Source organism: Gallus gallus, chromosome 2 (assembly GCF_016699485.2).
Source record: "Gallus gallus isolate bGalGal1 chromosome 2, bGalGal1.mat.broiler.GRCg7b, whole genome shotgun sequence".
In the NCBI taxonomy this organism is placed as follows: Eukaryota; Metazoa; Chordata; class Aves; order Galliformes; family Phasianidae; genus Gallus; species Gallus gallus.
Window position 1 is genome coordinate 40,193,284 of NC_052533.1, and position 14,987 is coordinate 40,208,270.

Consider the following 14,987-nt stretch of genomic DNA (forward strand, 5'->3'; position numbering starts at 1 on the left):
CTCCTTTGTTTTAAACAGACTTTTCCTACACCCATGATACCATCAAGCATCTTACACAGTAAATTATCATACATTATACAAACTTATCCGCCACACAGGCATAAGTAGCAGTGACCCTACGTGATACAGGCAGCCAAGGAACAAAGAACTTGGGTTACCTGCCTGGGGACAAGAGAAATGTGGATTGCTTGGAGAACTGCCATGGACATCTCCGAAGTCCAAACCACAAGACCATCCTTTTAAATGTCAACCTGACATTCAAAGTTTTTTTCTTCAAGACATTTCTTGTAAGCATCGCTGAAGGGCAGAGAGACAGAATGATCGATTTCTCATCCTGCCTTTACCTTGATAAAAGTCCTTCTCTAACTTCACTCCCCTGTTCCAACAGCCTTCTCCGTTCTCCTGACATAGCTTTTGCTGTTGCCTCTAAACAGATACTCAAGATAAATCAAGCAGCTAGTGATCAAACAAGTTAGGTTTAACTAACCATTAACTAAGCACAGACAAGGTGCATCTTAACTTAAAAATTTGGTTTTCCTACAAATAAATTAGAGGTATACAACAAAGAGGTTATTATTTTTTCTAACAATGACCTTCAACAATAATTAAGAGTGAAAAGTTTCAATAGCAAAAAGTAAAGGAAATAGAGGAGTACAAAAAAAGCTCACATTTCAATATTATTATTTTTGCTACCTAGATTTCAGGATTAAGAAAAAGAATGATTTGCATATAATCTAAAACAGAAATTATTAATAAGTGATTTTTGACATTTTAAGTTCTGAGTTTATTTGAAACTAGCAACATACATCTAACTTTCAGTAACATATTCAAGTATAGTCATAATTCTCCAGTAACCACCTACTTGCTTTTTACACTGGAAAAAGGTCACAATTCATTCCTAAAACTTGAACGGTACCAATGGAAGAACCTGGAGCAGCCATCACTATACTAGACTCTTTAATCTTTGACTCTCAACATGTTTTGCACCTCTCTTATGACAGGGAAGAAACAAACAGAAAGGCTGGGCTGCTGCACTTGCTATATATAGCTGGTACCTTATGAAAGCAGACAGAAGATGACTGGAAGAGTTGGACAAACACTTTTTCCCTAGGCAGTACTTTGCCTACTAATGCAGCCAAGAATACCATTAGCTTTTTTTTATCTGCAAGGGCACACGTCTGACTCACAGTTACCTTGGTGTCTACCAGGACTCCCAGGTCCTTTTCTGCTCAGCTGCCCTCCAGCTGGGTAGCCCCCAGAACATCTGGCATTATTACTCCCCAGAATGACTTGCCATCTCCCCTTGGATTCCATATCAACCCACCTCCAGCCTGTCCACGTCACTCTGGATGGTTGCACATTCCTTCAAGTCAGCCACTACCCTCAGTTTCATGACATCTGCAAGTTTACTGAGGGTTTACTGTACCTTATCATCCAGATCTTTAATTAAGACTTGGAACAACAACGTTCTCAGAATCAACTCCTAGGTACTCTGCTCAGTACTTGCCCCCAGTTAGATTTTGCACCACTAACCACTACCCTCTGCACTGACATTCAGCCTGTTTTTGATCCACTTCACTATCTGCTCATCCAGACCATACTTCAATAGCTTCTCAATGCTGAACTTACGGGGCACAGTACCAAAGTTCCAGGAAAGTAACGTCCGCATCTCCACCCTCATGTACAAGGCTGGTGATTTCATTGTACAAGCTTATCAGGTTGTCAGGCATTACTTCACCTTGGTGAATCCATGCTGACTACTCCTGATCACCTTCTCCATATGTCTGGAAGGTAAGGCTGACCAGACTGCAGTTACCTGCGTCCTTCTTCTAGTCTTTCTTGAAAATAAGAGCAATGTTTGTTTTCCTTCAGTCTTCAGGCATTTCTCCAAGTTTCCCTTACTGAGCAAAGAATATCAAGAGCTGCATCTCAATATCTGCAAGCTCCCTCAACGCTCATAGGTGCATTCCATCAGGGTTTAAAGACTTAAGAACCTCCAGTTTGCTTAAGTGTTCCCTGACTTGATCCTCAGCCACCAATCTTACAACTTCCTTGCTCCTGCCTTTCCTCCTGATCTCTGGAAACTGGTATTCCTGAAGGCAGCCTTGCTGCTGAAGAATGCGTTCAGTACCTCAGCCTTACCACTGCCTCAGGTAACCAGCTCTCCTGTTTCACGAAGGAACAATTTCCCTAGTGTTCTTTATGTCACTAATGTACTTGTTAAGGGCAACAGGAAGGGCTTGTACATCCTTAGCTTGATTCAACTCTATCTGGACTTTAGCTATCCTAACTTTATCCCTATCTGCTCTCCGTATTCCTCCCAGGTTACCTGATGTTGCTTTCATCCTCTGTAGGCCTCCTTTTTGTATTTGAGTTTGGCCAAGAGTACCTTGTTCGTTCATGCAGGCCTCCCGTAGCTAACACCAGTCCTGCAGCCAATTACTGACCTGTCCTGACAGTGAGATGTTCTAGTATCTCAGATCAGACATACATGTTCTTATATGAAAGTGTCTGTTGTTGAGGATTTTTGCTCTCTGCCTTCACACCGGTGAAAACCAAAGGCAATTCAGACTTCAGCAGAGACACTCTAAATGCCCAGCCCCCCTGACAACTTTACTGTGCACCAAACTGCCTCAAAACAAACAAACAAAAAAAAAAAACAGCCTTTCCTTCTGCTGGTGTAAGAAAAAAGAACACCTTTTTTTACGGTAAAAAGAACACCTAGCTCTTTTCCAAAACAGGCTGTTCCTGAACCTGCTGGAAGAGAACAAATAGATTTATTTAGTAATAGACAATAAACCCTCAGAAATTCTTAAAATAGAAATTAATGCAGCTCTCAAGATTGACTGAACCCGAGGCCTTCAATTACTTCAGCTATTGTTCATCAATGCAGTGTTATGCTTCAATATTGCCCCATCCAAAATAATATCTTGCATACTCCTCTTAAAGGACAATTGATAAAAAAGTGACACCAATATACTGCAATTCAAACAACAAGACAAAACGTCTTCAGAATTTTAGAGGTCACCCTGCATAGTAAGCATGGAACAACTTTGGAAAGAAAGCCATTCTACTTCAATACCTCATGGCAGAAGCTAACATTAAATGCATTTAAATTATTTAGGCTAATGGATAAGGTACTTTAAAGAACATCTTAAATCCACGATCACTGAACTCTATCAGTTTCCTCTTTATTTTTCCATTTTATTTGTATTCATGCCATCTGGCTGTATTGATCATGAAGTTAAACAATCCTGCGTTTTTCCAGATGAAGTAAACTCAGAACTAATTTCTATGATCATTCCACAATACATACACTCCCAAACAGGCAACCACACTTTAACCCGTGCATACCCATTTATTGGAAATTATAGTAAGACCGACTTTTGCAACCTTCCAGCTGCAACTGTTTTGTTTAGAACTGGCATCACCGATCCCAGTCAACATATACATAGATCAAGGAACACCTGAATAAACTAGAAACATCACTTTGCCCAAGAGACTTTGCTCTGTCTCATCACAAACCATACAGTCAAATAGCCAGATTTACACAAAATAATATCAGAGGTTGACAAAGCATTATACAGCAGGATTAGAATAGACTGCTAAGAGCAAAATAATATTAACTTCCGAGTGCAACAGTAAAACTGTTCATGCAACATTTATCTGAGATAAAAGTTTCTCAGACATATGTAGATCACACACACTGTCTTAAACTGCCATCCTTATCAGAGATCTAATCAGTGCTAAACACTGCCCAAAACCAACAGACAGGCAGCTCTAGACCCAAAGATCTACAAGCAAAGACCTCAATTTTGCAATTTCCATCAGGTTACCTGAAAGTGACCCTTAGCAACACTTACATGTGTAGAAAAAGCTACTGCTTCTACCAAAAGAGATAGCGGTACCAGGAAAAAAAGAAAAAGGAGGGAGGGGTAGTTGTTCATTTTAATATCAAAATGTGTTTATTTGGTTCTTAAACAAAACAACAGAAGGTCTGCATAAGTCAATACCGGACAGGATTCTAAAAGGAATCTAGCACAGAGCAGCAGTAGCCAAGAGATAGTCAAGGGCCTTCTCTATGCCTCAATGAGAGCAGTCTATGTGTGTACATGAAAGATGTCTGGTTTACAGAGACAAGTGCCTATCCATATTGGGCCTGACACCTTCACAACCACCCACAGTGGGTATAACCTGTGCATGCCTCCTCCTGCGTGACATCACATCAGTTTCTGAAACTTTTCAGCAAGTGTTGCTACAGTCCTGTTACACTGATTTAGCTCCACAAGAGTCAGCATCCAAGCATCCTCGGCATCCGTACCATTTAATTTTCTCACTTAGAAATGCTTTAAAATTACTGCTGGAACATCCAAGAGACAGCTACGCCTGCATTCTCACTGTTTGGGATCACTCAATGTAAGCAAAGTTTTCTGGTTTTGTTTCTCATTTTCCAAAGGTATGTGGCTGGACCTGCAGACGTTCTCTCTACTGCCATTGTTTCTCTTCAGAGCCACCACTGTGACGCCGTACATTAAAAAGTTGAGGTACACAAACCCAACCTCACCCACCCAGTAAGTTTAGCAAGAAGTAAAGCAGCAATAGGAAGCCTCTCGCGTTCCACAGACCCCAACGCATCGTTCTCAGTCCCACAACCAGCAGCGAGGCCCCACGCCCAGCGCCGGACTCCCGCAGGGCACACAGCGGCCGTCCCGCCCGCAGCCAGCCGCCACCTCAGCACAGCCCAGCACCTGTCACGCAGGAAGGACACCGCGACAGGCGGGAACTCGCTGAGCACACGGGTAACCGCTTCCTCAGTGGCCCACCCTGAAGCCAACAAATCACACCGGTGACTGCAGTCACAAGCACGGCATCCCGCTCGCTCCGTGAGGCTCGCACTCGTTCTGGTTATCCCGCCCAACTTCCCAGCGGGAGGAAGGTAAGTTGCCCGAGGAGGACCGCGGAAAGGGAGCCGGGAGCCCTCCCGCACCCACACAGCGGTGCGCCCCTCCTTCGGAGGGAAAATAAAACGAAATGAAACGAAACAAAAATAAATACCGAGGACGGCAGGAAGGGAGCGGAGCAGCGGGGCACGGCCGGCACGGCGCACCGGCCTACCTGCCCGCGGCGGGGAGGGGGCGGCCCGGGGCGGCGGCCGCCGGGCACCATCTTGGGGGCGGCGGGGGCCGGGAGGCCGCGGCCCGGCGGCGTATTACCTGCTCTGCCAGCCCTGCAGGAGGTTGGTGTATTTGCTCAGCGTCCCTTCCAGCACCGACTCCCGACGCCTCCCGACGCCGCCCGGCGCCTGCGCGCCCCCCGGGCTGGCCGCCGCCGAGCCGGGGCTGCTGCCGCCGCCGCCGCCTCCATCCAGCCTCCCCGCGGCCGCCGCCCGGCCCGGTAGCCCGCGGCCGGCGGAGGAGGACGAAGGAGAGGAGCCCGCCGACGTGGGGCGGCTGCTGCTGCGGCTGCTGCTGTTGCTGCCGCCGCCCTCGTTCGCCGCCGCCTTCTCCATGGAGCCCCGCGGCGGAGGGTGCGAACCCGCTCCGGCCGCGGCCGCCGCTAGTGCCCGGCAAAGCCCTGACTCACGGGCGGCGCCGAGAGAGAGAGAGGGGCGGCGCCCGGGGGAGAAGGGGCCGGGCCGCGGCGGGAGAGGGAACCGCGCGCCGCCCCTCGCCGGGGGCCGGGGGGCGTTGGGCGGCCGTTGGGGCCCTGCTCTGGGTGTGCGCGGGCTGCGCGCTGAGCGCCGGGGGAGCGGCGGCCCTGCGCGGGCTGCGCACGTACAGCCACACCGCTGGAGAGTGGGTGCCCGCAGCGCGCAGCCCGTGGCACTACAAAAGCTGTGCCAGCCAGAGCGCAACGCTCGGCAGGAGGGCAGTTCTCGGTGCGGATGGTTGCACGCGAGTGCCCGTGGCCACAGAGCGTGGCACCGAGGAGGCGGCTGTCTGTGACGCCACTCACGCGGTGCACGCCGAGATGTGTGTGCCCAGCAGCACCGGTGCCGGAGCCGTCCCCAGCACACGGAGTATGCAGCGGGACACCGTACAGTCACAGAGTCATTAAGGTTGGAAAAGCCCTCTCAGATCACCTAGTTCAACCGCCAGCCGCACCATGCCCACTGACCACGTCCCTCAGTGCCACATCCACACGGTTCTTCAACACCTCTGGGGATGGTGACTGCACCGCCTCCCTGGGCAGCCTGTGCCACTGCCTCACCACTCTTTTTGAGAAGTTTTTCTTAATATCCAGCTGGAACCTACCCTGGAGCAACTCAAGGCCATTCCCTATTGTCCTTTCATGTACATCAGCACATTGCATCAGTTCTACCATTGATCCAGACTTTGCAGAGAATATTTTTGTGGGTTAAGTTTCATCTCCTGCAGACAGGACAATTTAAGATAATTTAGGATCATTGTAAAAAGGCAAGCAGGTTCTTGTACTGCAGGTCCCAGTCAGCAAGGTTCGCAACTGTGTGGTTACATTCCCCTAGATCAATTCCACAACTGGCCTTCTGTGTTAGCCGGTTGCCTCAGCCTTGTTAGAATACACATCTTCACAGCACACATGCAGTTATGTCATCTTATAACTGGAGACCTGGAATACGGAGGGGCTCAGTGGGACTGGCAAAGCACAAATGGACAAAGCTTAGTGCTGTGCTTTTACTCTTTGAAAAGTTGTGCTCTTCTATGTGTTAGAGATTTTCGGACTGTGTGGACTTGTGTGGACTCGTGCTATCCCATGTTTTGCATCTCTGAAGATTTTCAGGCCCTCTACTCCCACAACTGGAGGCTTGTACTTCCAGTATAAACCAGCCAGGAGTGCTTCTTGCTCAGATTCTCCCAGTTTTCTCTCTAGAAAATCCTACCATATGTGTTGTGGTTGGTTAACCGAAATGTTGAACAACTCGATCCTGAATTTTGGGTAGTTAAACTTCTAAGCTGCAGCTAAATACTGAGGCACTGCAGTCTGGAAACTTGAATTTTAATTTAGCCTTTCATTGGTGGAACATTTAGTGTACATCTCTTGCAGCACGGACAAAGATCATTAGCCTAGTTATGCTTTAAAACAGAAAATATTTGAGAGTAATTTTTCAAGGCAGAGCCATTACTTAAATATTTATGTAAAGTTTCTCTGTTGTCGTTCACTACAGAAAGAAACTCCGATCTGAAAATCCTTGTTCTCTGACTCAGCTCCATCAGTTTGATGGCTGCAGTTTTCAGAAGACCTTGGAATGAAGGAGCCACACTCCTTCAGGAAGCTCAGACCTCACTCTCTGGAGACGAGCATGAGATGCTTTAATTTCTCTCATCATCAGCTACACATACAGCCCCCAACAGTGGAACAAAATGCTTTACAGAAATAGCAACGTCATCACCACAGCTTCCCACCAGCCGTTGCAACACACTACCTGTGTGTGTTCCATATTATAAAGAAAGATTTTTTTGTGTGTCTTCCATAGAATTTATTAGAAGAGAGTTATGTCGAGAAAAGAAGCCTCTTCATGAAGTTATACAGAAATCTCTCTATGTCTCTCTATACAATAAAGCCCAAATAACAGTTGTGTTCCCATGAGGGAGTTTCTGACACGGAATATGCTGCCAGCATATCATATCCCCAGGAGAATTTTGCAAAATCTCAAACCACCTCACTGCTGCAAGAAGGTTTGTGTGATGTGATAGCATAGAAGGTCCTCTTATAGCTTGCAGGCTGGTTAAGGAGGCGAAAACAAAATGGAGGGGTCAATGGCCACTTTTCAAATGGGGGAAAATGCTACTCTGATTTGGGATCTGTGTTACTCAGTATCATCAAAAAGCATCAGTCCTTCAATAATAGTTAAAACAAGAATCAACTGGAAGGAAAAAAAAAAAAACAACAGCAGAGAGATTTCACAGGAGTGACTAATTTGCTGATAAAATGATAACTGAAGCAACTAATTTGTATGATATATACATTAGCTGTAGCTTCCCAGGAAAGACATTTTGGAGTCATTTTAAGTAGTACTCTGAAAACCCCATCTCAGTGTTCAAGGGTAATCAAGCAAACAGCTGGGATGAGCTCATTAGGAAAACAGAAATGTCAGCATGCTACTATATAAATCCATAGTACACCCAGTGAATGTATACTCTGCATTAACAACATTCCTTCAGAAAGGATGGAATAGAAAGAGGAAAGGTATAAACCCCAACTTTGTAATGAGGAGAGAGCTAGCTCAATTGGATTTTCTGCTGGAAAAGAGCAAAGCTGTGTATAGGGTGGTATTTAGGTTAATGGACATAGTTCTCCACCATTTCACATGAAACTAGAGCTATGGGGGAGCTGGTTTAAAATAAGCACAAGAGAATACTTTTTCACATGATTTCTAAAAGTGAAACCCATTGTTACAAGATGCCAAAAGTCCAGAAGAATAAAAGAGCAGTTTGATAACTGTTTTCAAAGACCTTTAAACAAGGCTGTCCAAAGCGTTTTAGAAGTATCCGAAGATCAGAGAAGCCCTAAACTTCTGATGCCTTGAAGAGTGTTTATTGATGAAATAATACCTATGCTGTTCTTGATCTTTCTCTAGGCATCTAGCAGTGAAAGAAATGAACTATGCAGACCTTTAGTGTGACCTATATTTCATATACTAAAGATTTCCTCCGCTTGGTTAACTGAAGATCCTTTTGATTCCAACATTGGCGATCTATGCAGTTTTTGCATCGTATCTAAGAATGAGACTGTATTATAACCAACTTTCTCATTCCTTTTTCCTTCCCAGTATGTACATACTGCTGTGGTATGACAGAGTTGGACAGCCTTTCATTGCAGTCTTGATACCAGTCATCCCCTATTCTCATTTATTTAAAGGCATTGATGTTTTCCAAAATGACTGAACCTGTTTTGCTTTTGTGTTTTTTTTTTCCCTAGCTAATGATCTGCCCCAGTAGGGCTACCCTTCAGTGTAATACACCCTGAGTTAGTCTGATGCAATCCTGCATGATGTATGCTTTGTTACAAGTATTCTTAATTAGGTATTTACTAACAGCGACCTACCTAATGAAGGCTTGTGCTGTTTCCAAGGTAACACAGCCACTACTTCTCAGTCCTCCTTTAGTATGTTACTTTCACTCTGTGGTCAAACCAAAATTACACCTCTAAACCAAAATTTTGCCTCTTTCTTTAAGTACCATAAGAAGCAAAATGATTCATTATTTATCCCACCTTTTAGAAAGCAGAACATCTGGCAGGATAACAAATTCATCTGTGTTTGCATTTATCAATAAACAGAGAATTTTCCCCGTTCTATGATCCTTTGCTAAGCTACACAGTTTCATTGCAGAGAACAAGGCCATCTCACAGCCCATTTGCTACTTTCTCTTTCCCAGTCATCTTGTTTTGGGCTTCTATACCTTTTAAATGCTTCTCCAGCAAATAGTTTTCTATAATTACTTTCCAGTCCCCCATGTCCCTTTTCCACCTCTTGCCCTCACTCCCCACCAGCTTTCCATACAATTTGTAACAAACATAATCATAGGGGGATGGAGTTCCTACAGGTTCTTCTCTAACAATGTGGTCTACAGAACTTAGTTTTGCCTGGTCTGTGTTCAAGCACTGAACCTATTCCATGAAAATGACACAAGGCTTCCTCAGTTTTACCATCTCCTTCTTGTCCTACAGAGTTCTCCTGTGACATTGCATCATTTCCCACGAGCTTAGAAGAGTAAAGCTACATGTCACTGAACTGCAGGGAGTACTTATGACAAAAACATGTCACTGCACACCCCTCCTACTGCTGTGAGCACCGGAATGAATCAGACACAGTCCCTAAGGATTAGTTCATGCCATGGTCACACTCATGCCAAGGCTGTTCTCACTAACACTTCCCCAACAGTCTACTGCAGCTGCCACAGCTTGAGTGCAGCTGGCACACATGCAGCAGATGGAACGATGCACAGGAACAGGATGTTCTCTGGTCCTTCCTCAGATCTACTTCCCTACATTACTGGACTTGAAGTTCTAAAAGAAGCAGTGATCTCTCTAATCTGACCTTTCCAGGACATAGTACAAGGGTCATAATACAAACTATTGTGATCTATCTTACATAACGGTTTCATTTAGACTTAACCAGCACATCATACACACTTCTTACCTGAGGATTTTGAGGACACAGAGAAGCTGCCATTCATTTTGCAGTCTGCCAACTTTAGCATTAGCTTTGGTGCATCAGTATGCATTTTATGCTCCTTCCCTGGTGCCTGTAAGTCTGTAAGTGTACTAAACATACTTCCTTGACACTCTTCATCTTGCTGCCAGTAGTTTCTCCTCCATGTTCCTCATCCACCAACAAGACCATCTCTCACTGAGGTTCAAGCTGGTGACAGATAAACCAGCATATGGCACTAGTACCCAAACCACCTTGGCCGCCAGAAACAACCTAGTTCAGGAAACACAGTCTTGACCGAAGCATAATTCACTCTGCCACAAGGCATCACAAATTCATTTGGGCTGAGATTTGTGCTGCCTGCCACAGCTAGATTTACAATAGCTCGTTTACACACAGCTCTGTAATTTGCAGGTTAGGCCAGTTGAAACAGAACTTGATCAGAACATCTGTGATCCTCTAGAATGCAAACTTTGGGATGGTCAGGTGGAGAGAATACTAGTTTATATTGCTTATATTTGCACCAGATGTCATTAAATGAGCATGAGGAAGTGACGTGTGTGATAACCATGATGAAAAATATTTTCTCTAAGATTAGAATTAAACCTTTGAGCTGACCTGGAAACAAATAGAAAGGGGGTGAACAGAGAAAGTAGGTGAGCGTAAACATCACACGCAATATATATTGTGTATTTTAGCTGTTGGGAACAGCCTTATTCTGTGCCAATTTATGTTTGAACAGTTGTTATAGGTAGCTACAAATAGAGCTCTTTAAATAGATTCTTTCATACACTCAGGCCAGAAGAAAACACTGACATTATCCATCATGACCTTCTGAGTAAGTGAAGCCCTTTTAGGTTTGTTGTGAAATTATAGATAAATGTTGATTTATCAAATGTTAACATGATACAGGCACTTTTACCCATGTTTTTCAAGCAGTATGGTTAAACATTCAGAGATCTGAAAAGTACACTATTCCTCTAAGGGTCAAACTCAGACTTAACACCAGGTTGAGTCATCTCATTGCTGCTCTCTTCTATCAGTTCCCAGACTAGTACATGGGCTCTTTTTAGCACTACTTTTTGCAGAACAGAATGGTTTCCGTGGAATATATCAGATTCCAACATTTATTATTCACAAACCATGGTGCTATATGACATTGTAAAATCACCCAGATTGTCTTCCACTGACTTTCTAAATGAAGTATCTGTGAAGTATCACAATGAGATGGCAGATTAAAAAAAAATAAAAGGGAAGATCTGTTTATTGGTGATGAAGAAACATTCCAATTTTTTGGTGGTAAAAACAAGGAGAAAATTTAGGTTACAACTTTCAAACAACTACTTATGCAAAAGGTCCTACATATTACTCGTTTCAGACTCCATTCTGCAAATTTCAAGTTTCATCTGCAACATAACTGTCTCCTTCTTACTCTACAAATCTGCATAAGAAATACTCAAAGGTAGTTTAATATGCTTAGTAGAAATAAACAGACATGTCAAAAGATGGAGGGTATTTCAAACACTTTCTGAAACTGCTGAACCTTGTATTAATACAAGCATAATTTTCAGTCCCTTTTTCACAACAACGTTTTAGAAGTTGGGTGGGCTGTAGAGAATAGGACCTATTTTTGGCGAGAAATGTTAACATGTAGTGCATGAACCTTAGACCAAATTCTCTTACCTGTATTTTAATGACTTTCTGCTATCAAAATAAATCTGTTGTAAATTCAATAGACTCGTGAAAGGTATTTAGCCATTAGTTCTAAATTGTAGCTCCTATCAATAAAAGCCAGTCAAGCATGTAAAAGGCAGTAAAATACAGTTAAAAGTATTTTGTTTTGTGGGTTTTTTTTTACAGTTTGTGAGTTTATAATCTTTGGGGTTACACTTCGATTAAGTCCAGAATGTTTTATGGCCATAATTCTCCCAAGCTAGGGATGGCAATTTGTTTGCTAGGGTTCACCACTGATTTAATTTGCCTGCTAACCAAAATAGCAATAGCTTGTGAAAAGCATAAATTATTTACATGATGTAGTAGGTTTTTTGTCTTGGTTGGTTAGTTAGTTCTTAAAAAGGAGCATGCTACATAGTGTCCTACTAGTGCAAGTTCTGGGCTAGTTCTCTCGCAGTTTGCAGGTCCAGTGCTGACGGAATGGATAGGCAACATGATGTTGCACAGGACCACAGCACTGAATCGACTGCTTAGCAATTCTGAAGGACACTACAAAGTCAAGTTTACAAAAGCCTGACAAAGTAATTTGTTTACTCCTTTTTTTTTGTTTGCTGGAAAGAAAGAGACAGACATATTTTTTATCCCCCTCCTCCAGTAAATTTGCTTGTAATGCTTTCTCTCTCCCATCACACTCAGCTCTGACAGGAGTATCCAGTGGAGACAACCTCAAATATGCAAAGAGCTGAATTGTGATTCTGTATCTCTTGTTCCCAAAACCAGAGCTGTCAGCTTTGATCTTTGACTTTTGAGAGCCTATTCTGCAAAACCAAAGGTATGTGGCTTGATGTGAGAGCATTTGCCTTGATTTCAAAGGTAGAAATGAATGTTATTTGTTTTGAACACACCAACTAAAAGATCAGGAAGCTGCCATTTTTCAGTTTCGCTTTTCCTGACCTTGTTATTTTTCAGAAAGGATGCTTAGGATGGGCACTGCTTAGCTGCAGTTTCCCAAATCCAGGCATTCCGAGCTCTGAACTCTGCCAGCTTCAATCAATCATAAACATTCCCCTACTATGGTGATCTCATGTTACAGCCTAAAAATAGGGCTGTGCTTGCAAAAAAAAAAAAAAATGAGATAGTATTAAAGTTATGAGCGTTGATATAAAATGGACTCCAGACACCAACAACCTGAAATGACAATAGGAGCAAGAAACTAGAGATTTGCACACAGAGGAATTTCTTTCTTCTTTATAAGATACACAGAAGACTGGACAAATTTGTTTTACTTTTTCTGGTATCCTGTTTGTATGAAATTGAAGAAGAAATGTCTAATCTTACTGTCCAACTGGGGAAAAAATAGGGACTGATTCTGAGGTGTCTGGAAATCCTAACCAGGAGAAGTCAACCCCTAACCAATAAAACAGATCCTGGATCTCTAAAAAAAATAAACTTCTTACAACTTTTTCAAACTGTCACCGGAGTTACAAATTTGAATAATGTCATACGGCTTTGAAGAGTCTAACTAGGAACTCCCATCCAAATCTGGCTTCACTTAGATTTAATATTCATGTGTCAAATTTAGTTTTTCTATCAGTTTTTTGACATAATTTACAAAACAGCACATGGAAAAGATCTGAGTTTTTAGAAGAGGTGTTAAATGGAACAGGAAAGGTCTTCAAAAGATCATGCACCTCCTTTTCTTCTTTAGAAGACTGCTTGAACAAAATCATCATCTAAAAGCTATAAATGCATTCATACAGAGTATGCTTCATAAACTGGAATAGGGTCTTATTATGGGGAAACATAGCCCATTTAATCTTAATTTAATCTGATCTGAGATTCATTCATGTCAGAAATGAAATCCATATTGCTTTTAGTAGAGAAGAGCATAGAATTCTGCTGCTGACAGAGGGAAATGGAGCTGATAGGCAGAAACAAAGACAAGAATTAGCCAGACCATTTGAGAGAGTTTTAGGTTTTTTCACAGCTAACAACCAGTACTGTCACACCACATTGGTCTTTGGCAATTGCTATTGCTCTCTTTTGCCAGCTCAGTCTTTGCTAACCAAGTTTAGACAACACTTTGGTAGCAACACAAGCACTTAGTCTACTTCAGAATTCCCAGTGGAGGTGGAGCTGCTCCAGCATCAATCTAAGAGCACAGCAGAAAGTTTGCCAAAAAAGGCTACGTTAAATGCAGTCTTCAGAGGCTGCACATAAACCACACATGTCAAAATCCTGGTGCTTAACTGGCAGCAAGCTTGGGAGTTTGTAACCAGGAAGAAAGAGAAGATAAGTCTGCTGACATAACCACAGGATTTTCTCACTCTCCTCCAGCTGCAGAAGGAAAAAGGCATTGTATGACAGGGCAGCATGCCAGAAATAAGTCAGAGACTGTCAGCCACAGGATAAGGAAGGGTTTCAAGGTAATTTGAATCTTAGAAAAATACTACAATGGGAAATTGACATAAAGAGCCAACCCAAGCCATTGCACAAGAAAAGAGAAGGATTTAAGGCTCTTGACAAAAGAATAAAATAAAAGAGAGAGAAAGGTGGAAAAGTAATCTTGTCTTGACTTCTTTCTCAGGTTGGATATTAGGAAAAATTTCTTCTCCAGAAGAACAGTGAGGCACTGGAATATGCTGCCCAGGAAGGAGGTGGAGTCACGATCCCTAGAGGTGTTCAAGAAATGTTTAGATGTTGTACTGAGGGACGTGGTTTAGTGGGGAAATATTGGTGGTAGGTGGACAGTTGGACTAGGTGACCTTGGAGGTCTTTTCCAACTTTGGTGATTCTATGATTCTATGAAAATTCACCGGTTCAAGTCAAGAGAGCTATGGTTATTCTTTTTCCTTGACCGAGAGCAATTTGCTTCAGCCTGAACTGGGGAAATGTAAATAAATAGCTATAAAAAAATAAACAATAAAAACTATGAAAATGCATTTGTAATATAGGACCAAGGTAGTCTGTTCTTTTGTCTACAGTCTGCATCATAATGCAATTGGTGTTTCTTTCTGGGAGAATGCAGCTACCTTCTTCTCACTGATGTTGCTGCTGCTAGCTACCCAGGAATGCACACATGGCAAGACTAAGCAGGAAGCACAGACCTTCCTGTTTCCCTGGCTTCTGAACTTCCCCTGCATTCTCTGTACTTCTAGTGACACCCCTTGTGAATAACCAT

At 43.2% G+C, this 14,987-nt stretch overlaps 2 protein-coding genes across 2 annotated transcripts in view; one reads left to right on the forward strand and one right to left on the reverse strand.

Moving 5' to 3' along the window:
* Nucleotides 1–5,576, reverse strand: part of OSBPL10 (oxysterol binding protein like 10) — a 105,162-nt gene extending 99,586 nt beyond the window's left edge. The window contains exon 1 of the mRNA XM_004939425.5: nt 5,214–5,576. Within this exon, the coding sequence (XP_004939482.1) occupies nt 5,214–5,509 (296 nt within the window). The 5' untranslated portion in view covers nt 5,510–5,576. The remainder of the gene's footprint in view (nt 1–5,213) is intronic.
* GPD1L (glycerol-3-phosphate dehydrogenase 1 like) overlaps nt 4,644–14,987 on the forward strand; it is a 64,976-nt gene continuing 54,632 nt past the window's right edge. The window contains exon 1 of the mRNA XM_025148023.3: nt 4,644–4,936. The gene's annotated coding sequence lies outside the window, so the exon portion shown is untranslated. The remainder of the gene's footprint in view (nt 4,937–14,987) is intronic.